Source organism: Mirounga leonina, unplaced genomic scaffold, assembly GCF_011800145.1.
Source record: "Mirounga leonina isolate KUSES-001 unplaced genomic scaffold, KU_Mleo_1.0 Mir_174, whole genome shotgun sequence".
Lineage (NCBI taxonomy): Eukaryota > Metazoa > Chordata > Mammalia > Carnivora > Phocidae > Mirounga > Mirounga leonina.
The window spans coordinates 69,830,750-69,858,152 of record NW_023270451.1 but is presented as its reverse complement, the minus strand read 5'-3'; the positions used below and the strand labels follow the sequence as shown (position 1 = coordinate 69,858,152).

At 47.5% G+C, this 27,403-nt stretch overlaps 1 protein-coding gene across 1 annotated transcript in view; it reads left to right on the top strand.

The window, feature by feature from the left end:
- The window catches only part of PODXL (podocalyxin like), a 48,396-nt gene extending 22,861 nt beyond the window's left edge, over positions 1-25,535 (top strand). The window contains exons 2-8 of the mRNA XM_035021128.1: positions 14,953-15,615; positions 16,898-17,199; positions 17,538-17,609; positions 19,487-19,637; positions 19,889-19,950; positions 20,197-20,364; positions 21,401-25,535. Coding sequence (XP_034877019.1) covers positions 14,953-15,615; positions 16,898-17,199; positions 17,538-17,609; positions 19,487-19,637; positions 19,889-19,950; positions 20,197-20,364; positions 21,401-21,598 — 1,616 coding nt within the window. The 3' untranslated portion in view covers positions 21,599-25,535. The remainder of the gene's footprint in view (positions 1-14,952; positions 15,616-16,897; positions 17,200-17,537; positions 17,610-19,486; positions 19,638-19,888; positions 19,951-20,196; positions 20,365-21,400) is intronic.
- The last annotated feature ends 1,868 nt before the right edge of the window (positions 25,536-27,403 follow it).

The window sequence follows — 27,403 nt, the reverse complement described above, 5'->3', positions numbered from 1 at the left end:
TTTTATTTATTTATTTGACAGAGAGAGACACAGCGAGAGAGGGAACACAAGCAGGGGGAGTGGGAGAGGGAGAAGCAGGCCTCTCGCGGAACAGGGAGCCCGATGCGGGGCTCGATCCCAGGACCCTGGGCTCATGACCTGAGCCGAAGGCAGACGCTTAACGACTGAGCCACCCAGGCGCCCCAATAGCAAAACTTTCTTGACTATTCCAGCCCCTTCCAGCGATTTCTCTGCTCCTTTTCCTACCTAATGTTTGATATTATCTACACACAAGCTCACTTCCCTTCAGTCAGCCCTGGTTAGGCTTCCAGCCACACTGTTCCGGATGAAACTGCAAGTTGGGACCGCCAGGGACTTCCATGGTGCAGCTCTTCATTCAGCACCATCAGCCAGCCCTTCTTCTTCGGGGAGAGACCAGAAACTCCTGTTGCATCTCCCTCTTTCCCTCTAGAAGTAGCTGTTGTCCTAAATTAGTATTAAATTATCTGAAGGGGCGCCTGGGTGGCTCAGTTGGTTAATTGTCTGCTTTCGGCTCAGGTCATGATCCCAGGGTCCTGGGATCGAGTCCCGTATTGGGCTCCTTGCTCAGCGGGCAGTCTGCTTCTCCCTCTGCCTGCCACTCCCCCTGCTTGTGCGCTCTCTCTCTCCCTCTCAAATAAATAAATAAAACTTAAAAAAAAATAAATTATCTGTAGAATCTTAATGATATTTTCTATAATTCTGTCTCTAAAAATATACTGTTTCATTTTGCCAATTTTTTTTTTTTTAAAGATTTTATTTATTTATTTGACACAGAGAGACACAGCGAGAGAGGGAACACAAGCAGGGGGAGTGGGAGAGGGAGAAGTAGGCTCCCCACAGAGCAGGGAGCCTGACGTGGGGCTTGATCCCAGGACCCTGGGATCATGACCTGAGCCGAAGGCAGACGCTTAACCGACTGAGCCACCCAGGCGCCCCCACTTTGCCAATTTTTGAGCCCTATTAAAATATCATATAAATCATATTAAGTATTCTTGTTCTTTTAGTTTTTTTTTTAAGTTTATTTTTGTTTACTGGTCTCTACACCCAACGTGAGGCTCAAACTTAGAACCCCGAGATCAAGAGTTGCATGCTCTTCCAACTAAGCCAGCCAGGCACCTCTGTTTAGTATTTTTAGATTAATTTCTGTAAATGCATGTATTATACTATGTAATACATATGTAACATAATACACAATTCACTGATTTTCAGTGCTGTGTCGTATTCCAGTATATGAAGATACCATGTTGGCAAGCATTTGTTTGATACCTGTATGGGGCCGATATAGCAGTCTTGTCAGGGGCATTCTTATGAACGCATCCTGATTTATCCATGGCTCCCTAGGATAAATGTCTAGTGGTGCAACTGGAAGTTGTAGATTGAGAGGTATGTGCACGTTTCATTTCGGAACGCCATACTGTTTTCCAGCATGTTTGTACCAGTTTATGCTCCATGTTCTTGCTGCCACTTGCTATTGTCCGACTTTATAAAATTTTGCCAGTCTAGTGATGAAATAATTCTTACTTCATTTTGCCTTTCCCTAATGACTTACATATTTTCAGACGTTCATGGGCTTTTCGTGCTGCTTTTTTAATAAGATTTTTACTTATTTGAGAGAGAGAGATTGAGAGAGAGAGAGAGAGCACGAGTAGGGTAGAGGGACAGAGGGAGAAGCAGAGTCCCCACTGAGCAGGGAGCCCCATGCAGGGCTCTATTCCAGGACCCTGGGATCATGACCGGAGTTGAAGGCAGATGCTTAACCTACCGAGCCACCCAGGCACCCCTTGTGCTACCTTTTATGTAAAATACCAGTTTAATTGTTTTGTCTGTTTTTCTACTGGGTTATTGTTCTCTTATATACAGAAGTTTTTAAGAAATATATTTTAGGAGCGCCTCCATGGAGCAGTAGGTTAAGTATCAGACTCTTGGTTTTGGCTCAGGTCATGATCTCAGGGTCCTGGGGATCTATCCATGGGCCTCTGGCTCTGCGTTCAGTGGGAAGTCTGCTTAAGATTTTCTTCTCCTTCTGCCCCTCCCCCCATTCTCTCTGTCTCTCTAAATAAATAAAACCTTAAAGAAATACATTTTAGATATGAATCTTTTATGATTATATATGTTGTAAATATCTTCTGATTCTTTTTAATTTCCTTTTGGTTTCTTTTTTAAAACCTTTCTTTTTAAGTAATTTTAGATTTGCCAAAAAGTTGCAAGGATGATGCAGAGAGTTTCATATACCTTTCCTTTAGCTTCGCCTAATATTATCTGTCTTACATAACCATTCTGCATTCATCACAACTGACAAATTAACACTGGTACAATACTATTAACTAAACTATAGACTTTATTCCCGTTTTACCATTATTTCCCCTGATGGTCTTTTTTGTTCCAGAATACATTGCATTCAGTCAGCATGTCTCACTAGTCTCTTCCAATTGGTGGCAGTTTTTCTGCCTTTCCTTATTGTTTATAATCTTGCTGGTTGTTAAGAGAACTAGCCAGATATTTTGTAGAATGGGCAATCAATTTAGGTGTGTCTGCTGGGGTTTTTTTTTTTTTTTAATGATTAGACTGACTGGGGTCATGTGTTATTTATTTTTTATGGAAGTAGAGTTGACATACAATCGTGTATTAGTTTTAGGTGAACAACACAGTGATTCAACAATGATATACATCAGGAAATGTATATTAGGTTGCTCCCTAGGTCTTTTGGACTTGGCCCACTTCTTTTTTTAAGCACTTCTTTACTTTCTGGCATGATAAAAGATATTCCAGGCTCATCTTGCATTTTCCCTACATCAGCGCTAGAATCAAGCCATTTCTCCAAGGAACCCTGGTTCATGTTTTTGGAGAATGGTTGGGGATCCTTGATACTGCTGGTGGGTCACTGCTTCTAGATCCTCGGTGGAGTGCTAAGAAATAAATGTTTGTGTACTTACCCCTGTGTACACACGTTCATCTGTATATTTCTTTCTTTCTCTGTATACATATGTTAACCCATGAGTTCATAGTGACATCTGTCACTAATCAAACATCACAGGGTTCATTTAGCTTCCTCCCCACCTGCCTTCTTATTTGCAACTTCTTTCTCTGACAGTGAGAAACCTGGCTTGTGTTATTCATCATTTATTTTCTTATTTACCAACCTTGGTATACACATGAAGTAGATTATTTCATTTTATTTTATTTGTCAGAGAGAGACAGAGAGAGAGAGAGAGAGAGAGCACAAGCAGGGGGAGCTGCAGGCAGAGGCAGAGGGAGAGGCTCCTCACTGAGTGGGGAGCCTGATGCAGGACTCGATCCCAGCATCCTCGGATCGTGACCTGAGCCGAAGGCAGACGCTTAACCAACTGAGCCACCCAGGCTTCCCCATAAAGTAGGTTTTTAATTGACAACCCATACTCTCCTGAGGAAGAAATTTACCCCTTTGAATCCACTTCTTTTTGTCTTTAGCTTTACAGTACCCAGCCAATAAACTATTTTTCAGTTACTTTGGTCAACTGTGTTCCCCCATCCCTCCAATGAGGTTATGTTATACATTTGCAAAATAGCTAAATTTATTTTCATAGTCTCCATTACATCCTAGGGTTTCCTGAACATTTCAGTTATTTTTTTTCTAAATTTGCGCTACGTAAATTTAATTCTTTGGGGTATTTGATTCTATGGATTTCCGCAAATACAGTCTTGTATCCATAACTGCAGTACTACATAGTTCCAGGGACCCCTGGCTGGCTCAGTCCATGGAGCATGCTACTCCTGATCTCAGGGTTGTAGGTTTGAGCCCCGCAGTTGGGTGTAGAGATTACTTAAAAAAAAAAAAATCTTAAAAAAAAAGAACAACAGTTCCATTGTTCTAAGTCAGTTCTTCTTTCCCTCAACCACTGACTTCTTTTCTATTCCTACACTTTTGCCTTTTCCATAATATCATATAAATGGCCTCACACACTTGTAGCCTTATGGCTTCTTTCACTTAAAATATCTTTTGGATTCATCCCTGTAATGTGAATCAGTAGTTTCTTTTTATTGCTAAGTAGTCATTGTATGGATGTATGACAGTTTGTTTTATCGATTCCTTTGCTGAAGGATATCTTGGTTGTTTCCAGTTTGATGATGAATAAAGCTGTGATAAACATTTGCATATAGGTTCTTGAGTGACCACAAGTTTCTAATCCTTAGGGGTAAATACTAAGAATATACCCGCTGGATGGTATGGCAATTGTATGCCTGACTAAAAGAAACTGCTACACTGTTTTCCAAAGTGGCAGTCCTGTTTTGCATCCTTGCTAGCAACGTATAAGAGCTCCTGTTTAACATTTGGCCTTGTCAGATTGTTTTTAGCCATTAATAGGTGTGTAATGGCATTGCAGGGTAGCTCTAATTTGCATTTGCCTAATGACATTGAACATCTTTTCATATGCTTATTTGCCATCTGTATATCTTCTTTGGTAATTTTTCCTTCTAGATCTTTTGCACACTAAAAAAAACGGATTTATCTTTTTATTGTTCAGTTTAAGTTATTTAAGGAGCGTTTCCCCCCTTATTGAACTGGCTAGGACTTCTAGTACAATTGTTAAATAGTGGTGACAGAGGACATCCTTGCCTTGTCCCCAAATTTAAGGGCGAAGCATTCAGTCTCTCCACATGAAGTATATTAGCTATTGGCTTAATTTGAAGATATCATTTATTAAGTTAGGAGAATTCCCTTCTATTCCTAGTTTGCTCAGATTTTTAAAAAATCATAAATGAGTGATGAATTTTGTCAAGTGATTTTTCTGCATATATTGAGATTATCATATGGTTTTTCATTTTGTTGTTAATACGGTGATTTGCTTTGATTTTCAAGTACTGAATTAGCCATGAGATGAACCTTGCTTGATCATGATGTATTACCCTTTTTATATTGCTGGGTTTGATTAGTCATTAGGGAAATACAAATTAAAACCATAACAGGATACCACTTCATGCCCAGTAAAATGGCTGTAATGAAAGAGATGATAACAGTTGTTGCTGAGGAGGTGGAGAAATTGGAACCCTCATCCACTGCTCGTGGGCACATAATATGGTGCAGTCACAGTTTGGCAGTTCCTCAGTGCTAAATACAGAGTTACCATATGATCTAGAAATTCCACTCCTAAGTATATATCCAAGAGAAACGAAAACATATGTCTACGCAGAAACTTGTACACAAATGTTCGTAGTAGCATTATTCAAATGGCCAAAAGTTGAAACAACCCAAATGTGCATCAACTGATAAATGGATAAACAAAATGTGGTATGTCCATACACTGGAGTATCACTCAGCAATCAAAAGAAATACAGAACTGACACCTGCTTTAACATGGGTGAAATTAAACTGGAGAAAGCCAGTCACGAGAGACTCTTCATTATATGTCCAGAACAGGCAAATCCACAGAGACAGAGATTAGATTGGTGTTTGCCCAGCCTGTGGCTTTTCTTCTGCTGTGTCTTCATTGTGAGGATTTGTGTTAATCTAGTGAGGAGCTGGGCTTCATTTAAAACTTGTTGCACCACAGGCTGCAAATCCCCCAATTAATACCTCTGTTGGTCTCCCTGTTTGGCTGTAAGTCTTCCCTTTTTGCTGCTTTGCAGAGTCTGTCTTTCACAATTCCCTCCAGCTGTATTCAACTTATTTTTTTTTAAGATTTTATTTATTTATTTGAGAGCGAGAGAGAACATGAGCTGGGGGAGAGGCAGATGGAGAGGGAGAGGCAGGCTTCCCACCGAGCAGGGAGCCCAACTTGGGGCTCGATCCCAGGACCCTGAGATCATGACCTGAGCCAAAGGCGGACTCTTAACTGACTGAGCCACCCAGGCGCCCCTATTCAACTTATTTTTACTTCACACTTGCTGTTTGCTACACTTTGGGTTAGTGGCAGGGAGAAGGACACTCTCTGATGTTTTGCTTAAACGTGATTCTTACAAAGGCGCTGGAACCTGGGGCTTGAGGGTGTGGCCATCATTGGTGCTCTGCCTCTTTTCTAGAAGTTATGCTGGACTTAGCACGTATCCCTGCCCTCCCCAGGGGTAAAGAGCTTTTTTATTTTTCCTGTTCCCTTTCCCAGCTGCAGTGGGTTTCCATGAGTGCCCTCAGGCTATAATTTTTTGCCTTTCTCCTGCAGTTAATGCTTCTGTTTCCTAGAAGAAATAGGAGAGGTGAATCTGGGCAGGGTCTCATTGGTGGCTATCATTTTCCTTCCCAGTTTGGGTGGGTTTCCACCAGTGTCCTCGGGCTACAGACTTTGTTGGCCTTTTCCCTGAAAGTAAGGCTTTTTTCCCCTAGGGGGCATGGGGCTATATGGAGTTTCAGCAGTGACTATTGTTTTCTTCCCCTAGCCAGCCCCAAGGGGGAACTTTCTCAGGGTTCTCCCCAGGCTTCCTCATGAGCTCCTGGTGGGGTTCCTGGGGGGAGAAAGCCTACACAGAGTGGGGACCTTCCCGAGTCAGCAGCTCCCCAGGCTTCACAGTAGCCCATAGTCAAACTTTAGCAACCATTAACCGAACTCTGTCCCATGCACACAAATACTTGGGTCCCCTTTCTCCCTGCAGCTGCCTGTCTCCACTTTTCAGGAGAGTTGTTTGCCCACAACCTCAGTTCTCCCGTGGTTCAAGAAAAGTCATTAATTTTCTGTTTCTCCAGCTTTTTTCTGGCTGAAAGGGTGGGAGCAGTGTTCTTTCCGGCTCTCTGTTCTCGTTGACTGAAACTGGAAGTCCTAGGGTTCTTTTTTTAAAAGATTTTATTTATTTGAGAGAGAGAGAGTGTGAGAACGCATGAGCTAAGGGTAGAGGGAGAAGCAGACTCCTCACTGAGCAGGGAGCCCGATGCGGGGCTCCATCCAGGACCCTGGAATCACGACCTGAGCTGAATCAGGCAGACACGTAACGACTGAGCCACCCAGGCGCCCTCCTGGGGTTCTTGTGATGCACATAGATTCTTCGTTTTGATGAAGCCAAATTTATCAGTCTTTTTCTTTGGTGTGTACTTTTTGTGTCTTGTTGATTGATCACTGTGTATGAACTAGTTCTTTTAACAGACACACATATTAAGGCAGAACAGACTATGCTATAGAGAAGTTCATGTAAAAGGCTAGAATTATTTGATCCTTGAATCCAGGCTTAGATTTACTATTTGAGAAACGTGTTAACTACCAATTCAATTTCTTTATGCATATAGGACAAATTATTATGTCTGTTTCTTCTTAAGTCACTCGGGTAAGTTGTATTTTCTTAGGAATGTGTCCATCTAATCTGCTTCAAATTTATCAGCATTTGCTCATAATAGCCCATGCTATAAATGCCTTTTATTATTTTTATACCTCGTATTTTGTATTTATGCATTCTGGGTTGTTTTCCCCTTTGATCCACCTCACCAAAGTCTTTACTGTTTTATTAGTTTTTAAAGAAAGTCTGTTTGGAGGCATCTGGCTGGCTTAGAGCATCCGACTCGTGAGTCATGAGTTTGAGCCCCATGTTGGGTGTAGAGATTATGTAAGAAAAAAAATGAGTAATAAAAAAAATAAATTTCCTATATTAACAAAAAGAAAATACTTTTTGACTGTTGATATTTGCTATTGTCTTTTGTTTTCTGTTTCACTAATTTCTGCTTTTATCTTTATTATTTCATTCCTCCTATTTTGGGGGGGTTTATTTTGCAGCTTTCCATTATGAAATTGAAGAGTATATACAGGACCAGATCTGAGCAGGTCCTAAGGAAGTATACATTGTAAATTGCAATGTGGCTCATGCCCTCAGCATGCCTATTCCTGCCATACTGCCACCTTTCCCTCAACTCATCCCCAAAGGTCCCAAAGAGAATAGTTCCCTGTGATCAGTTGTCTGAGGAGTGAATAAAGCCAAGTTATGTTTATGTGTATAATATGCTGGAGCAGGCAAGAGTGGACTGATGTGGGATAATAGCCCTGTTTAGGGGAGACACTGAAGTATGGTAAGGAAGGAAAGTTCTTCCAATGGGCAAGACTTTGAATAGTACATTTCATGGTCAGTTTTTTGTTTTGTTTTGTTTTTTTGTTTTTTGGGGTTTTTTGAAGGCAAGCTATACTGAGGTGAGGATCTGACCAGATTCACAGGTAGTAGCTAATGATTTTTAAATAGAAGGTTAGGAACTCAGAAGGAACAAGAATAGGGAATCAGTGCAAGGAAGTTTATGGACGAGGATTATGGATGGACCTCTTGGGATAGATCTGGAATGCAAGGATTTTTAGCTCAGTCTTTAAATTGTTTTTTTGTTTTTGTTTTTTTAAGATTTTAGTTGAGAGAGAGAGAGAAAGCATGAGTGGGAGAGGGGAGCAGCAAAGGGAGAGAAGCAGACTCCTCCCTGAGCAGGGAGCCCGATGTGGGGCACGATCCCAGGACCGTGAGATCATGACCTGAGCCGAAGGCAGATGCTTAACTGACTGAGCCACCCAGGTGCCCCCTAGGCCTGATTCTTTAGCCATCTTAAGTGATTCTGTTAGCAAAATGATGATTTTTTTTTTTTTTTTTTACTGGCTGCTTGGAGTTTATTTTCCACTTGGTGGAAGGCATGGAGTTACAGGGTGTCAGGAAGGCTTGCATGTGGCTTGGATAGTAAAGAGTGGGGTTCTCTCAACTTCCTTTTTGGTGTTTCGCTGTTTTGATATAAAAGAACCCAACTGCAGGGAAAAAAAAAAAAAAAAGAACCCAACTGCTTCTGCTTGCTGCAGCCTGCCTAGTCTACAGCGAGGGGAGGAGGTGAGCGGGGAGGGGGGCCTCTGATGAGCTAGTGCCTCCTGAAGCCTGGTGGCTGGTGGTGGCCACCCAGGATTGGGGCCCGGTGTTGGCTTTGCTAGGCTGGCCACAGGCTGCTTCCTCATGGTTTCTGAAGCCAAGTCACAGGTGATCATCCTGCTGGAGGCCTGGGGAGATTCCAAGCGTTTTGGGACTCTAACACTGTAGCCATGAATGGGAGAGTGGACTTCCCGAAAAAGAAGCTTGCCCACCAGTGATCGGGTCGGCCTTGGGGAAGCTGGGGTGGTGAGGGATGGCTTCCCCAGGATACTCTGCACTTCCGCAGGAGCTGTTACTGGAAGGGAATGCAGGCAGCTCCAGTCATAGCTGTGGGTGGCCATAAGCGAGCCACTGAATGAGGTGGCTGCCTTGCTGTTGTTTGTGGGCTGGTGGAAACCTCGGCGGTGACCAACCCCCCCCGCCCCCGGCCTCGGCGTGTGATCATGGGTGGTGGGGACAGGGATGCTAGGCACAGAGCCCATTTGCAGAGGAGACCATAGAAAGCCACTGCTCAACCGAGGGGCACACAGGGTTCCATTAGTTGATTTCTAATATTTGAAACTAAGAACCCTGGTTTTTATAGTGAAATAAGTGGGATTAGGGGAGCAGATTATGAGGTTGAATAGTGTCCTGTCCCAAAAGATGTGTTCAAGTCCTAATCCCTGTACTTAGTACCAGTGAATGTGACTTTATTTGGAAATAGGGACTTTGCAGATATAATCAAGTTAAGATCATCCTGGGTTAGGTCCTACTGGATCAGGGTGAACCCTAAATCCAAAGACTAGTGTCCTTATAAAAGGGGAGACACACAGGGAAGAAGGCATCCATGATGTGATGATGGAGCCATAATTGGAGGGATATGACAGCAAGCCAAGGAATACCAAAGATTGCCACAAAGAAGCAAAGAAAGATTCTTCCCGAGTGCCTTCAGAGGAAGCATGGCCCTGCCAATTTTGGATTTCTAGACTCTAGAACCATGAGAGAATACATTTATGTTGTTTTAAGCCACCTGGGTTTTGGTCATTTGATACAGCAGTCTTGGAAACAAATACATATTTCATTCAGGGTACCCTGAGTTTGTGGAAAGATTCAGTCCTGGGAATTGGATGAGTGGCTGGCTGTGTTCTCTACTGTGGTGATTTGACACAGGTCACAGTTTGCTGAGTCTTGAGGTGGGATGTTAGTGGGCTGCCCCTAAAGACCACACGATTATTAGCCCCTGTCCAAAATTCCTTTCGTTAGATTATTCTGATTACCATGGTGGTCCTGCCATCCATTATGGTATTATACCCACCTTTTTTCCTAGAAATGGAATTCTACTCTTGTCTCTACTGCTACCCAAGGAACCTGGTGTCCATCCCCACTGAAGTCAGCATTATCCCCTACTAGCACACCCAGCCAATGAAGAACAGCCACAACGATCTCTTAGAATATGCTACGTCTCCTCAACAATATCCCAAATTTAATCAAATCCAAGATACTCTCAGTGATAAGATGAACTATTAATTTTATGACCCACTTAGAAAAACAAAAGACCACTGTCAAAGTGTGATCTACAGTAACTTATAAAACATTCTCATTTCACAGACATGAAAACGTGTGCATCTCAGAACTCATGAAATATAGTAGTTTTCAAAGCCTTGGTGAAGCAGGTGTCAAATGAGCTCTTTAAGGAAAAAAGTGTGAGTGAGCAGATTACACATGATAAACCATTCTTTTTTTTAAAGATTTATTTATTTGAGAGAGAATGAGAGAGAGCGAGCACACGTGCAAGCAGGGTGGGGGAGGGGCAGAGAGAGGGAGAGAGAATCTGAAGCAGAGTCCGTGCCCAGTGCAGAGCGCAATGTGGGGCTCCATCCTGCAACGACCAGATCATGACCCAAGCCGAAACCAAGAGCGGGGCAGCTTAACCAACTGAGCCACCCAGGCGCCCCCATGATAAACCATTCTAACACTTGTATCTCTCTAAGATTTCAGATTTCTTCTTATTCATTATTCCAGGGAATTTTTGGCAACTTAACTTTATTTAATGTAGACTACAATTGAGTCTAGGTTTCAGTTCACCAACTAAGGAAACAACTAGAACTACTACTTCTGACTGCTTAAGTCAGCATATTGAATCTAAAATCTCTGGTATGCCTACCCATATTGATAAATTCAGCCTGATATTATGACCCATCCTTGATCTAGGACACTCATATTGTATAACCATACATATTTGCTAGAGTTATTACGGATATTTCTGTGTGTAAGCCTCCTCCTGGGGCAGACTCTGTATTTATCTTTCTGGGCACACTGGAGTCTGATTATTGTTATAGGTTTGGAAAAAGTGAAGAGTTGAAGAGATGATGAGGCAATGTGGCTTTCTGTGTCAGTGAGCTCAGGTGAGCCTATTAAGAGTTTTCAAGCAAGGCAGGAACGGCATCAGCAGCCAGGAGAACAGCAGTTGAAGATACTGGCAAAGTGAGCTCCACTGCAGATTGAGACTTATGGATACCCTGATTCATCTGCATCCTCTCATATGTCACCATTACAATTCCCAAGGTCCTTTTTTCACATGAGAGACCTGGTGAAGTTATGAATTAAACCAACACTGTAATTTGGCAACTCATGGGATCAAACTTTTACATTTGTCTTTTGGTCTTCTCTGCTCTTCAACTGAAAACAAGAAGAGATTCCTTTATTGTAGTCTCAGAAAGCCTCTGGTTTTCAGTCTGTGCTTTGATAGGAGGATTTAGGAATTAGAATTTGTTGTCTTTTTTGTTTTGTTTTGTTTTGTTTTGTTTAAAGTAAGGTCTACGCCTACCATTAAGGCTTGAACTCATGACCCTAAGATCAAGAGTTGCATGCTCTACCAACTGAACCATCCAGGCCCCCCCTGTTATTCTCTTTCTTTAAGCCAGTTTTCACTGGTAGTGGTTTTGTCTCTTCCAGGGGATATTTGGCAATATATAAAGACATTTTTGTTTGTCACAACTGGGGAGAGATGTGTGTATATGTTACTTGCATCTAGTGGATAGAGACCAGGGATATTGTTAAGTATCCTATAATGCATAGGACAACCTCCTATAACAAATAAATATCCTAGCCAAAAAAATGTCAGTAGTTCTGGGGTTTAAGAAACCTGTTTTAAGCTATTCACCACAGTAAGAAGTAACCACCCTATTCCACATCCCCTAATTCCTCAAATATGCTGGTATTCCCCTCAGCAATCTCCTCTCTTGTCAAAAAAGTATTATGACATGATCAGTTATAAGAAGCACCACTATTTTATGACTACTAAGAAGGAAAAACCACTGACAAACCATAATGGTACATTGATTTTTTTTTTTTTAAGATTTTATTTATTTATTTGACAGAGAGAGGGAACACAAGCAGGGGGAGCGGGAGAGGGAGAAGCAGGCTTCCCGCTGAGCAGGGAGCCCGATGCAGGGCTCGATCCCAGGACCCTGGGATCATGACCTGAGCCGAAGGCAGATGCTTAACGACTGAGCCACCCAGGCGCTCCAATGGTGCATTGATTTTTAACACATATCCTTTTATGTGTGCCCTTCATACTCTTCTGTGTCAGCAAATACCGAAGCCCCTTCATGGGAACTTCATTCTAGATGACAGGTGATAATGTGACTGCTTCTCTACAAGATGCCATAGGATACTGGAGTCATGTCCCCTAATACTTGCAGAATTCTGCCTTTAAACCCAATAAAGCCCAAAACCTAATCCTTGAAGTCCTGTTGCTTACAACCACTCCTGATACAAATTTCTGCTTTTCAGCAGCAAAACTGTGCGTGTGTGTCTGCACGTGTAAAATATACTGGGTTACTGTGTACTTATGGAGGAAACGGGATTGCTGGAGACCACATTACATTTAGGGCTGCTTTTAATATCACCCCAAGTTAGGCTATAGCAGTGGTCCAAAGAGGCCAGTACTGCTCATCAGGGCCAAGCAGGAGGTGCTGCAGGGCTGGCTGTGGATCCTCACTCTGGCGTCCCCCCCACTGCCGCTTGCACTTGAGCATGATGTCATGGTTACTGCCATCAGCGTTCCTCATCATCTACTGCCCCTTCACTCCCTGGCTGGGATGGAAGTGTCTGGTTCATGACAGCTTAGCACATGCTTGTGCTCTAGTCACAAGGGAGGCTAGAAAAGGAAATATCAGTCATTTTCAGTGTATAATAGGCAAGGAGGAGGCAAATCCTGCTGCCATCAACGTTGTATTATGTGGGGAGTTCCCCAAATGGAGAAAAATGGCATAGATTCTGATTGGCTATAAAGAATGGTGATGGTCCATGGGACGCCTGGGTGGCTCAGTCGGTTAGGCCGAACCTTTGGTTCGGGTCATGGTCCCGGGGTCCTGGGATCAAGTCCCGCGTCGGGCTCCTTGCACAGCGGGGAGCCTTCTTCTCCCTCTGCCCCTCCCCCCACTTGTGTGCACACGCGCTCTCTCTCTCTCTCTCTCTCTCTGACAAATAAATAAATAAAATCTTAAAAAAAAAAGAATGGTAAAGGTCCACTACATTCTTCCCACCACTCTCGCCCTTCTGCTCCAAACAGAAAACCAGGAACAATCCTGATTCCTCTCTTCTCGTCACTTAGTAGTCCATCAGTAGTTGATTCTGTCTCCAAAATATAGTCTTAAAAAGTAAGCTCTCCCCCAGTATGGGGCTTGAACTTACAGCCCTGAGATCAAGAGTCACACGGTCCTACCAACTGAGTCAGCCAGGTGCCCCCCAAATAGAATCTTGATCCATTCTCTTTTTGTCTCTGTTGTCAATAACTTTGTACAGCTGACTGCCATCCATTCCATCTGGATTACTGCCCTTGCCTCTTTCTTCCCCATTTCCACACGCTCTCCCTTCCAATCCACAGCCCCTAGAGCAGCAAATGTGTTTCTTTGCAAATCACCCTATAAAACTTCTTTGCTTAAAACCTTCAGTGGCTTCTTTTTGCACTTAAAGTCCAAAATCTTTACTGGAGGGTGATCTTATGTCTCATTTTACCTAGGATATGATTTTTAAGAGAGTCTCCTTTTATTCTCAAAAACATAGGGTCTGGACCGTAAGTTCCTGGCCCTTTACCTGTAAGGCCCTGATTTTCTGAGCCCTGCTCCCTGCCACACCGCCCCCCCCCAAACTCCATTCACCTGTGTCTTCTCTGCTCTGGGGCCTTTGCAGGCTCTGTTCTTCTGCCTGGCCACGTTTCCTCCTGCTCTCCACACTGTTCTCGTTACCCTGCAAGTCTCAGCTGAATGGGCATCTCTGAGAGGCCTCTCCTCACCACCCTGTCTAAACAGCCCCCACCCCCTGTTCTGTGTATCGTTTTCGTGTTCATTTCTCCCAGACAGGCTCCAGGATTTGATGTTTAGTTGTTCTGTCCCACTTAATTCCTGTCTTGCCCACCAGAAGATAAACTCCCTGAGGGTTTGGATCATATGTGTCTTACCACTGTATCCTAGGGCCCACACTTAACAGTTCCCTTCATAAAGAACTTGTTAAACAAATGAATAAAATTAATAAGGCCTTCCTTCCCTGATCTCCTGCTAAGGTTAAACTACCATGCTGGACGGAGTCAAAGCACGCTGTACTTCTTTTCCTTGGCATGGCTCCCAGTTGTACTTAAATGGCAGTTGGTGTCACGTCACTGTTGTCAGCTTCTCCTTCTAGATTATACTTCCCTGAGAACAGAGGCATGTCTCTCTTGCCATGCCTATGACAGGGCAGTTCAGTAGGTATGAGTCTGCTGTGTCCCCAGCAGGGTGACGTGCTTGGGAGCTGGGGAGAAGGGGGCAGAGGGGATCTGGGCAGCCTGGCTCTGTGGTGGCATGTGGAAACCGTGAAGGGCGTGCGGGCCTGGCGCTGGATGGGGGGAGGGGCAGGGCATTGGCTGCAGGCTTCCACGTGCACTGGGATTAGCCAGCCTGCCCTTTTTCTTCTGCACAATTTCCCTTGACTTCCTCTGCTTCACTCTTGTTGTCCCGAGAGGTTTCCTGAACTTCCTAAAATCTGGGCACATCGAAGACCCAGGCCTTCAGCCAAGGCACATGGCAGTAGTGGGAGCAAGGCCTCTAGATCCTGGGGAAGGGCTGGAGAAGAGTGGAGAGAAACACTCCCAGCTAATAGCCTAACTCGCTTCTGTGTTGTCTTTGTAAACAGACGTCAAGCCCAGTAGTGGCCCGGCCACCACCACAAAACCTACAATCCCAAACGTGCCCATCCCGGCGCCAGCAGCCGGTGAGGTGGCGGGGGCCACAGACCAGACTACAGTAAGCACACTTCTGACACAGACTGAGGAAAGGGTGACGGCAGCGGCCACCAGCGGAAGTCCCACCACGACGCCCAGCGGCTTGGGGCCCACATCAGCCCCGGGCGGGCCAAGCGCAGCCGTCGCGCCCACGGACGAAGATGCGAAGGCCTCCAGCAAGCCCAGCGTAACTGGTGACGGCGCAAAGGAGCCGCAAGGTTTAAGCAAGACGACGCTTGGCCCACCCCCTAAGTCCACGCAGCCTGAAACCGCGAAGAACCAGACAGCTGGAGCCCAGGGTAGCCCGGGTGTTACCACCAGCCACATGACCACTAAGGACCAGGAGCAGGCGGCCTCTCCGTCCCCAGATCGGGTTAGCACCCTCAGCCCCGCTTCTGCTCTCCCCACCGGCAGCGCCCCAACAGGCCCTCACCAACCAAGTGCAAACCCTGCTGCTTTGAGGCCTCCAGGGAGCCCTCCCGAGGGACCAAGCAGAAGCCCTACAGTAGCTTCAGGCAGTCCAGGCATGGAGGCAGGTCTCAGCTCCACGTTACCCGGGACACCTACCACGCCACGTAAGTCATGCTTTTTTTTTTTAAATTAAGTAGGCTCCACACCCAGCGTGGGGCTTGAACCCCTCACCCCGAGATCAAGAGTCACGTGCTCTTCTAAGCCAGCCAGCCGCCCCAAGTAGTGCTTTTCCCCCCAAGCAAGAAGAAACTTCTGAGTGCTTACATTCCATACAGTTGCTCAGCTGGAAGACGGAATTTAGGGCTGAATTCTGTGAATACACCGCCTCCATTCAGGCTCGGGTTCCCCCTTCAGTGCCGAGCAGAGGCCAGCAGGGCCGTGTTATTCTGATGGGGCCGGTGTTCTGGCCTGCCCAGTGGAACGCAGAAGCCAACAGTCTATTCCTGGGCAAGGCTTGGGCAGTTGCAGTGGTGGGGCATTAATACTCAGAACAGTGTTTCTCCACCTGGCAGTCTCCAGTAGGAAATACATTTTACTTAGTTTTACACCATGATCCAGGAACACAAACGTAGAACACACATGTAACTGAAAACAGAAGTTTCACTAACCAGGGCTGATTTTACCGTATGTGATACGGCCCTAGTATTTTCTACTCCATCCCATTTCCTTGGTTCCTTTTTAAAAGTGCTGATCTTAACCCAGTAAATAAATTTTAAAACCCACGGATGGATCATAAGCCTCACGAACATGACCCGTGGGAGATCTCTATTGAATCGGAATTTCTCGGTGTGGACCTGAGGGTCTGCACTGTCGAGAACTCCGCAGGTGGTCAGAATGCCTCCTGATGTTAAGCGCACCTGCTTCTCCTGCAGGAGGTCTCATCCTGCAGTCAGAGCAAGGGCTCTGAGCCGGGTACACCTGGATTCAAGTTCCTGATGTGCCGCTTCTTCACATGTGACCTTGGGCAAATCATCAGGCCCCTCTGAGCCCAGTTGGCTTATTTATAAACGAGGGTTGCTTATGGTACTTTCCTTGTCGGGGTGTTGTGAGGATTGACCTAAGAAGGTAACCCTGGAGGCACAGAGGACAGTCCCCCAGATGCAGTGAGTGCCCGTTGAGTATTAGCTGTCGCTGCTGTCACTGTCACTGTGACTTCTTTTATCGGGTCCCACCCTGGCTTGTCCAGTCTGACCCACCCTGGAATACGGTACAGGAAATGGCTTCATCAGTTTGCCCCTTCTTCCTCATAGCCTGCTTACTCTAGCTTGTGGTCCAGGTGGGGGATAAGGCCAAGGAACCCCCAGGAACTAAGAACAAGAGAGACTGCCCTCTGCTGTTAAAGGTACCACTCCTCTTTTCTCAGAGCCTTTGCTTTCCCAATTACAGCATCACTGGTTACCTTAGAAGGAAATCTGCAGAAATCCAGCATGATGCCGGCTGTCACTGGGACCTCTTCTTCCGACACTGGGACCTCTTCTTCCGACACTGGGACCTCTTCCTCTGCCACTGGGACTCCCTCTGTTCCTGGGACCTCTTTGTCGGAGGCTCCACAGCCTGCAGGCCCTTCATCGGGACCTGTGGCCACGTCTCCAGTCAAGGGACCCAGAAGCCCCAGCACTCAGTTGACTTCGACTGCCCCCCGAGTCTCCAACATCCCTCCTCCTTCCTCGGCTCATGGGGATGACAGGGTACTTCCAGCAGGGGTGGGACAGATAAGAGAGCCCAGGCTCAGATGGAAGGGGCTCTAAGAAGTGTTTCTACTCGTCCCTCCAGCCCAGAGCCCCTGGCAAGGGCTGTTAGGAACCGTCATCCAATCACCCCCTCTCTCTGGCTTTGCCAGATTCTGGCTTAGATGGCTGGACAGCCAGTAACACACCTGGCTCTGAAACTCTGTCCAGTCACACCCTCAGCTTGCCAGGAGCTCCTTCCTTTGTGTCGCCCACCCTGGGGGGAGGAAGGGAGGGGTCAGTGATGGGACCCCACCAGGCTCAGCCTGAACCTGAATCCCAGTGGCTTCTTCTTCTAGATAAAGTGCGAATCTCCCGAAAGGCTAACTGACAAGATGCTCATCCTGAACTTCACAAAAACCAGCCTCTGTGTGAGTACCCTGCTGATCTAGGCTCCGGCCTGATCTATACCCCCAAACTGTGGTTTAGCAGCAGGAGTAGGGAAGGTAGAAGGGAATGGAGTGTTCCTTCTGAAAATGGACTGAGAAATGTGTTCATTTTCCTGCCCTTGCTCTTTCCTTGGGAAGTGGCCCCTTCCAGCTGATAGACAAAGTGAAGTTCAGATTCCCCTAAGTCAAGTCCCACAGGGCTGCTGCAGGGCCAGAAGTCCCCGGGTCTCCTAGGCTTGCCCTCTGTAATTATTCACATGTTCCCAGAGTCTGGAGACCTCAGTCCTAGTTCAGGCTGTGATTTAGTTAAGTTGATCTCTTTGGGCTTCAGAGGCCCCGGCTGAAAACAAGAGGCTCAGTCAGCCTAACTAACTTTCCCTGTCCTAATAGTCTGTGGTTTTCTGTTTGCTGGTCCCTGTATTCATCTGACGGTCTCAGTGGAAGAACAGCATGGAGATAATCTCGCTCTCGCCTGAGCGGTCAGAGCTCCTGAGCGTCGGGGAGGCATTGCCCATACTCGGGGGGGTGGGGTGCTGGCTGGGAGCGTCTGCTTGTGTCAGAGGACATTTGTGTGAGAGGGAGTGCTATGTTGGTGGGGTGTTGCTGCCTCCGGCCGCCGGCCACCGCTGCAGCCAGCCAGTCTTTGAGGATTAAGGGCCTTCCTGAGTGCAAGTGACGGGTGGCTCACGGCTGCCCTCTCCTGGTCAGTGACTGCTTTTGCAAACACCCCCCGAGGAAGTAGAACGGAACGACAGGGTTTCTAAAGGATGGAGAACTTGGGCTTACAGCATTTTAATGCCGCCTCTATTTTTTTTTACAGTTGTTTTCTTCTGAGTGCTCATTTTGCTGGAATTTTCCAAAAGCATACGTTTAGACTGGAGTTTTAAAGGGGAGCAGTGTTGCCCTGGGGCTGGGCTTATTGGACAAGGCAGGAATCACACTGATGTATGCCCAGCCATTCTCAGGCTCTCTTTTTGGCTAAAACTTGCCAGGTTGTGTGACTGGTTGGGAGAAGCATTTTTGCTGTGTGCCATAAAAGGAAGGTTGGTGGCAGAGGGATTGCTAAGCTTAGGAAATCCCAGATAGAAACCCCAGGATGGCTTGGGGTCCCGAGGTGAGCCATGCCAAGAGTCCTTTTGTTCACCTCAGTACCCTATTCCAAAATCAGGTCAGAGAAACACAGCTTGGGGTGACTGTAGATGACATGGCAGGACCAGGTAAAAGCTGTCCACACTTTCCTTCCTCACCCTCAGCACTAAAGGCGTGTCAGCCGTGCTCTTTCTGCTGAGGGGTACAGAAGATCCCCCTCCAAGACATCCCCACGTGCATCCTCAAGACACTCCCATGTCCCCTTGTTCAGTGGTGGCCTTCCCTGGCTTCACGACCGGAGTCTTAGTCTAGGGAAGGGCATGCACGCTTCAACTTTCAGAAAGATAACCTTGGGCTGAGAGCTGGGGCTTCACCTCCTGAGGTCTGGCAAGTGAGTGGCAGGCTGCTGGGCAGCGCCGCCTCAGGCCCTTCTAGGGAGAGGATAAGGGCATCAGGTCATGACCCCTGAAGAGCTCCGAGAGAGAAGGGGGCACTCAGGTGAAAGATCCTGTTCAGCCACAGACGAGATGAACAGGGTGAGGGGACCGGGGGAAGAGATTTGCAGGAGTCAGAGAAGGCAGGGACTGGCTCAGCACAGCATATAACCGGTGACTCCTACCAGGCCTGGGAATGGCCCCAGTTGAGGGAAGCGGGAAATAGGTTCACACCAGGCAGCAGCATTCTCCTGAACTTGGCTCCGAAGGGCAGCCCCACAAGCCTAGGCTGCTGTCCTGATCCCTGAGGAATCACTTGTGGTCTCCCCACAATAGGCGGGGAACAGCAGTTCGGATGACAAACTGGTCATGCTTCTGTGCCGAGCAGCAAAAGCCGCCTTCAACCCAGCTCAAGATAAGTGCCATATACGGCTGGTACCTATTCAAGACTCCCAGGCAGTGGCAGTCAAAGAAATCGCTGTCCAGAGTGAGTTGAGGGTAGGGGGTGCTGAGGTCTAAGTGGGGTGGGAATGGGGCAGGGGCTGACCGCTCAGGAGCCATGAAGATGGGTCAGGGCCGGTGTTTCGTCGGAAGGGTCAGGCCACGCCCCCTTCAGGGCCACCCAAGAGACCGCACTCGGGAGACTGAGGTACAGCGCGTCCTCCTCTGGGGGCCCAGTCTCCATCCCCTACACGTCCCTCTGAGCTGGACCACCAGCAACGTCTCTCTCCCCCACAGCAAACCTCCTGCCCAGGGATGTGTATGAATCGCTGAAAGACAAGTGGGACGAGCTGAAAGAGGTAAGTGGACTCCTCTGTGTGCTGGGCGGAAGCCCCTTCCTCAGAAGTCTATAGTTGCTCTGCTCAGCAGTATCTCTCGCTGTGGGAGAACCTCCCGCTTGCAAGCAGCTGGAAGACGGGAGGGTTAGAGAGGCGACAGCAGGGTGACGGGAGAGGCCCCCACAAACGCCAAGCAGAAGAGCTCCTAACTGGGTGGGAGTGACCCACATTCTGTTGTCTGCCACATAATGTCCTCCTTGCTGGCAGGTGGGAGTCAGTAACATGAAGTTTGGGAACCAAGGGCCACCCGAAGAGACGGAGGACCGGTTCAGCATGCCCCTCATCATCACCATTGTGTGCATGGCATCCTTCCTGCTCCTCGTCGCGGCCCTGTATGGCTGTTGCCACCAGCGTCTCTCCCAGAGGAAGGACCAGGTGAGGACTTCACGGCCCTCACCGGGGAAGCAGCCGTGCGCCAGGTGACCTCACCCCATTACCGCCCTGCCAGAGGAAAGTGAGTGGGCCGTGGGCCCTTCCTGACGGGCGAAGGCCATCCCTTACAGGAAGGAACTGCGAAGTTCCATGGCAAATTGAAGAGGCGTGGGGGGGTGGGGGCTAAGCCCTAGCTCTGCCTCTGATTACCTGTGTGACCTTGAGCCCGGCCTGTAACCTCTGAGCCTCTCATCTGCGTGTGGGGATAACGACCACCTTTGCGGAGCTGCGCTGAGGATTCCCTGAAAGAAAAGGGCGAGGCATACCTGGCTAACCAGAAATTCCTTACCCGCCTTGTCCCATTTCCCGTCGGGCCAGCCGCACCCAGACACGTGGTTCTCAGCCCTGGCCGCGCACTGCGGGGGCACTTAGGAAAATTCCCGTGCCTGCCTCCACACACACCAACTGAAACGGAATCTCTGGATCTGAGTATTTGCCAAAAGCGTCCCGGGTGACTCGACTGTGAGAGCCAGATTGTAGGTCAGATAAAGACCAGGGAAAGTGCTATCTCCTGGCTCCTCTCTGGCACAGATGGTGAGGTCCTGCTCTACCCAGGTGGCTTAGGCTGAGAGAGGTCCTCGGTCCCCCGACCCGATGAAAGTCGTTTTCTTACAGTCCTTCCTGACTCAGTACAGTGGGGTGAGGCAGGTGCCTGGAGAGTAAGTTTGGGTGGGTGGTGGGGGCGGGAGGGGGGTGGAGGAAAGAGACTGGAGCCTTCTGGAAAACAAAAGTCCATTTACGCTGACTTCACAGATTTGCCCACAGGGTAAAGGTCAAGTGAGCTGGGCATTCTAGGATGCTGGGCAAGTCCCTGTTTCAAAGTAGTCCTGAGGCAGGCCAGTAACCACGATGGCCTCCCAGAGCGTTTACTGCACACCCTACCCGAACTGGGGTTCCTGGATTGTAGGGGTACCTGTGTAATAGGAAGGCCACGAGCCCTCAAAAATCACCCTTTCTTGGGTCGTCTTCCCTATCCTAGCAACGGCTAACAGAGGAGCTGCAGACAGTGGAGAATGGTTACCATGACAATCCCACACTGGAAGTGATGGAGACCTCATCAGAGATGCAAGAGAAAAAGGTGGTCAACCTTAATGGGGAGCTGGGGGACAGCTGGATCGTCCCTCTGGACAACCTGGCCAAGGATGACCTAGACGAGGAGGAAGACACGCACCTCTAATCAGGTCCGTGGGCAGCCTCCGACAGGACCACAGCGCTCCAGACTGAACCACCTCAAGTGCCATTTGGACAGGGGAGGAAAATCCTTCCCAGCTGAGGGAAAGACGGGGGAGGGAAGCAGACTTGGAGGTCCCCTCCTCCCAATCCCCACAGGGCCTTAATTTTCCCTTTTCACCAAACTGAACAAATCACATTCTGTCTAGATTCCTCTTGTAAAATAACCCACTAGTGCCTGAGCTCAGTGCTGCTGGAAGACGAGAGGGAGAGCCACCCACACGGTCATCTAGTAGAATCCCTTCATCTCGCATCCGAGGTGACTGAGGCCTAACTGGGGTAAGGTCCAGCTCACACAGCCCCTCGGCGACAGAGGCAGGATGGAAACAGAGATCCCCTCATTCAGAGCGGTGTACGTTCCCCTCAGAGCTTCCCCGGTGAGGTGAAGCTCACAGTCAATGGATGGGACAATGGATGGGACAGAAGGGACAGCAGGGCCAGATCTGTCTCCGGGGGATCTGATTCCTTCCAAGTACAGGTCCCCAGCCTCGCCTGCCAGTGTTCCCGTCCCCTCTGTGCTTGACCCGCCCTCCACTCACTTTGTAGCCCCACTCTGTCCCAGGGCCTCTGGGACTCCCACCATTCGTTCATGGCCTCGAACCCCTTGTTCCGGATTCTGGCTTCCTTGCATTTGCTTAGGGATCTTGAGACTTAACCCACACAAGACTTCAGTGTGAACGAGGTCTGCTTCAGGGATCCTTCTGCAGCTGAAGAGAAAAGGGGGGCCCTTCACCCCCAGGATGGGTCCTGGCCCATCACCCAGGGCAGGAACTCCTTTGGCCCCCCACTCCCACCGGGGACTGAAACCTGCAGCGGCTATGAAGGTGAAGTGTTTCTGTTTTGTTGTTCACTCCTCAGTTGGTGGGGTGAGGACCCAAGTTCGGGGATCCCCCTGAGATCCAGCAAGAAAGAGCAGTAGCTGTAGGGCAGGCTTTCCCGGGGCCCAGTCCACAGAGGTGTCTTACCAGACAATCGATCGATACAGTTAGGAAGGATAGGCTTTACTCTCTGTTCCATAGGAAACTCAGGGACTTTTCAAGTTGCTGAGAGTTTTGTTCTATTTGTTTTTTAGTCCAGCCCTCTACTGCCACAAGCCAAAGCTTCAGTTGTTGGGAGACTTTTTTTTTCAGTTAACTAATCTCACTGACTCCTGGTTCTCCTGTGCCATAGGGCCAGAAAGGCCTAGAAAGTGCGATGCATTTTAAGGTGCTCAGGAGCAGTCAGTGGGGGGTGCTGTGGGGTTCCCAATGACCCCTCACTGTTCGGGCATGCAGCTGGGCCTTGCCGTGTCCCCTTCTCTGTGTTCCTAGCTGGGCTGCCTACTTCTGCAGTTTCTGGTGGCATCTCAGGGAAGCAGTACCGGAAAGGGGTTTTGAGGGAGCTTAGCAGTTAGCTTCCAAGCAGAAGGCACCCGAGGACTGGACAGAGTGAGGTTTAATCTGATTTTCTGGGAAGCCCAAATCCCAGATTTTGTGGAACTTTGCCCACAGTCTCTTTTGCTCCTGGGTGAAATTTCCTGGCACCAACTAGGAGGATGGGCAGAACTGCTTAGGAGAGTGAAAACTGTAATTTCAGGGCAAGAGGTCAGAACCCCAGAACCTGCAGGCCCAGGCTGTGAGTCCTGATGAAATAGGTAGCCTGCTTTAGGACAGCTGATTTTTTAAAGGAGCTTAGCTGGGGGAAGATCTATGTCCTTCCCTGGCTGCCTTGATTCTGTCTTCATAGCCTTTGGCCTTTGATATCCTAGGGTTCAAGTAGGGCCTCTGGTGAGTTTCCCAAGAGCTAGAGAGATGCCAGACTAACAAGGATCCAAAAGTATTTGCCCTGATTCTCTAGCATCTGGAGGTCGGCAGGGTAGAGAACAGTGCCAGTTTGGGGGAAAAAATAGAGGAAATCTTGTTATACCAGGAAGAGATCCGTTTGCTTCCTTCCTGGCTAACATTTGATTCTTTCCACCCTGTGGGCTTCTTGGAAGAGGCCAGGATTGGATCCTACTCCTTTGCTCTTTCTGGGTCACATTTTACCAGCCAGCCAGGTCTTTAGACAGAGACAGCAAGTATGCCTCCGCAAACTGATCAAGGGCTACAGCCCCATGGCCTCTTGGGCAGAGAGATGATGCGTGGCAGGGACGAGAGTAAAATTATACTTGGTTAAGAGGAATGATTGTGGTGGCTCTGTCCAAGGAGAACCTTGGGAAGCTTTGGGCTGGTTCAGATGCTCCTTTGGGTGCATCCAGACTGGGTGACTCTAGCCTCTGAGGGCAACTTCAGAATCCAATACCTTGCCTTGGCTTGCTCTTGCCACTAGACATCTGTCCAGGGCCATCCAGCCATGCATCTGCAAAGGTCCTCTTCACCCCACGTCTGCACTAGGTTCTAAGTGCTGTCTGGTAAGTCAGATTCTGGGGCTGAGAAGAAAGAAAAGGAACACCAGGAACTCAGCATGACTCTAAACAGGTTGTGCCGAAGAGAGATTATAAACTTTCGATCAGCGGCAAACTGGCTTCCCTAAGGTGAATAAAAGGCCAGAAATCATGAATCTGATGACTGGATGGAAACCCAGTGGGGAAGCACGCTGTTCTGTGACTGGGGAGGGAAGCAAGCAGTGCTTATGAAGGAGGTACAGAATACGCTTTGCATCGTAGGACAGAATACGGGTTTAATCTAGTCTAGACGCAAGATTCTCTTTTTCCCTCATGATAAGGAAAGCTAGCAGAAAGTTTATTTAAACCACTTCTTGAGCTTTAAACTTTCTTGACAATATACTGGAGAAACTTTGAAAACCAAGCTGATACAGATATACATAGTTTTTAATAATGTAAATACAACAGCCACATGTTAATCCACTCTACTGCTTTAAGTAAATATACACTGTAAAAACATTTGTTAGTTGAGGTGGCTTTTTTTTTCTCTGAACAGGAATGTAAATGTCTATTTCACTAGAAATGACAAGTTTTTTTTTGTTTTGTTTTGTTTTTCTCCAGTGAAAAGTGAAATATAAGACAAGCTGATGACAAATTATTTGTCTTATAGATCAGGCATTTTTATTTTTAAAGACGATCCTCAACCCCCCTCCCCAGCTAAGTCCTAGCCTGTTACAGGAAGGCTTGGAGTCAGTATGTGACACTCTAGTCCTAGGGAGAGGCTTTTAGAGACCTAGTCCAGTCTTTGTTTTGTTCTTACAGAAAAAGAAACTGAAGCCCAGAAAGATAAAGTGGCTTAGCCAAAATCACATGGTTAGCGACAGAAACAGGGTTAAAACACTGGTGCTGTGGGCCTCAGAATGAATGAGTAAAGTAAGGACAGACACCAGGATGACACCAAGGACAGAATTCCATTCTCAAATCTTGTCCTGCAGCAAGGCTGGGGAGGACCTGAGACCACAATAGGAACCATAACTGGTCTACACTTCCTCGGAGTTATTTAGTCCTAAGACTTAAATGAGTGATACTTTTCTGTGAAGAAACAGTTTTGAATGAATTTTTACACATGGATCTTCTACTAGCAGGACTAAGGATCAAAGGGAACAAGCTCCAGGAAGGCAGAGGGGGCAAGAGTAAAGCAATGGCTTATCGTTTATCACTGTCATGAGCTGATTGGCTCAGGTTTGGTGAAAACCCAACACCCAGTGGAAGGGAGGGGATGACTATTCGATGTGTGTGTGTCTCTTGTTATCAGTGAATGTTAAACAGTTTGCCCAGGTGACTGGGGGAGCATATGTCTTCGTGGACAGGGGTCTGAAGTACACTGGAATTTACTGAGAAATTTGTTTGTAAAGATTATACTTAATTATTGCCATTTTCTTACAGAACTATATTTTGGAAAATTGTATACTGTCAATTAAAGTGCTTTTGTGTAAGCTGGTTCAAGCCCTGTTGAACTTGATTGACTGATTGGCTTATGTTCTTCACTTGTGCTTGAGGCTCATGGCGGAAGCGCCCGAAGACACGGAAGTGCCGTCTGCTCTTACCCTGTGCCGCCCAACTGGGCGGGGGGGGGGGGGGGGGGGGGGGGGGGGGGGGGGGGGGGGGGGGGGGCAGAGAGGGAAGGAGAAAGAGGGAAGCTGAAAAGAAAGGAAGAGGGGGATCCTGAGGGGGATCTTGGGCTGTTGCAGTGATCACAGCTGAATTTTCCCTCACTTTTGTCAGTGTTCTACCTTCTTCCTTTCCTCTGCTTCTGCCTCAGATACAATGAGTCACCCACCACTAAAGATCCCGGAGTCCTGGTCAGGTGTGAATACACTGGCATAGAGACAAAACGAAGATATGAAAAATAAAGGTTCTGTTCTGGCCCTGTTCCTGCTCACAAAAGGCTCCATTTACTTGTCATGAGAAGCCTCTCTCTGTCCCTTGTCTGGAGATGTGAGTGAAGATGGAGAAGTGCAGGGAAGGAAGCACTCAAATGATTCTGCTTCTCTTCCTCTCCTAGGGTGGTATTCGCTCCCTGTCTGTTCCTCACTGGAGGGGGAAACTATCGCTCCCAACTTGCAGAACTGTGGAAGGGAAACCGTCCAATGAGTCTGGCCCCCGTTCAGACTGCTATACAGCAGTCTCCTCTATGGGCCTGGTACCTTACAGTTCACAAAACATTTTTACATAATCTTGCTTAGGGATGGGCGCTTCTCTACCAACAGGGAACTTACCTACAGAGATGAAGGATTCTCTGAGAGGACACAGCTATTTCTGTGGCAGCATGAGGCCTGGAAGCTGTCTCGGTTCTCTTTAGTCTCCCGTTCTTTTTTCAATACCACATGAATGCAGGAGTTCCAACAACAAAGTACATTTCTACAGTGCGACCATTGTTACGATAGAATTTTCTCCCCCCACCCCAGTAGGATTTTCCTTTTATACGGGAATTCTGAAAGGCAGTGAACACCCTGAACAGTGGGCCAGAGTTGGGCCTGGGGTGTTTTGAGGTTAACTTCAGGCGTGTGCCCAGAATACAGAAAAGAGTACGAGCACCAGGAACAGGGCAGGCTCCTCGGCCATGCCTGAGGCACACTGTTCTAAGAAGAGAACGGCTCGCAGTTTATCGCTGGCCGCCAGTTAGACCGGAGGCTTTCCGTTCTTTTCCTGAGTAGGTCATTCACGCTGTTTCCTGCCCTGCCAACCAAGAAGCATTCAGAGGTCCTTTTCAATTGGTTAGGCCTCTGTCACTCACATTTCCCCTGTCCTGCAAGCTCAGTCCCAAACCAGGCATTTCTTCCGTAGCCTAAGGGAAAAAAGTAAAAAAAAAAAAATAATATATATATATATATATATACACACACACACACACACACACACATGCCTGGCTATTATAACTAACACAAGTGATGAATACGGAGATGGTATTTTTCAAAGACCTTGACATTTTACAAATTAAAAAATTCAACACGATCCTAGCAAACAGGATCTGCTGCCAACATGTATTTGTCAGATGGAGAAAGGGAGGCAGAGGATTTGAGGCTGTCCAGGGCTCCACAGAAGTCCTTGGTGGATCTGGAAATAACCCTAGGGTTCCTGCCTCTGCCCTGGGCCACCCATCCTTCGGCCCAAGTTCAGACGGCAGCTGTAACAATGTGTGCTGTACATGTTGCCTAGTGTCCTAATCTCCCCGCTTGGGATTTGCCAACCTTTAAAACTTCCTAGAACGACAGTGGACTTCCTCTCTTCCCTATAATAAGAACGTTTCTGGTAAGGATATAACTGCCTTTGCTTTTCCGAGGTGAGGGCCCAGAGTGGGGGGAAGTCCCCTGTGAACATGAGAGAAGT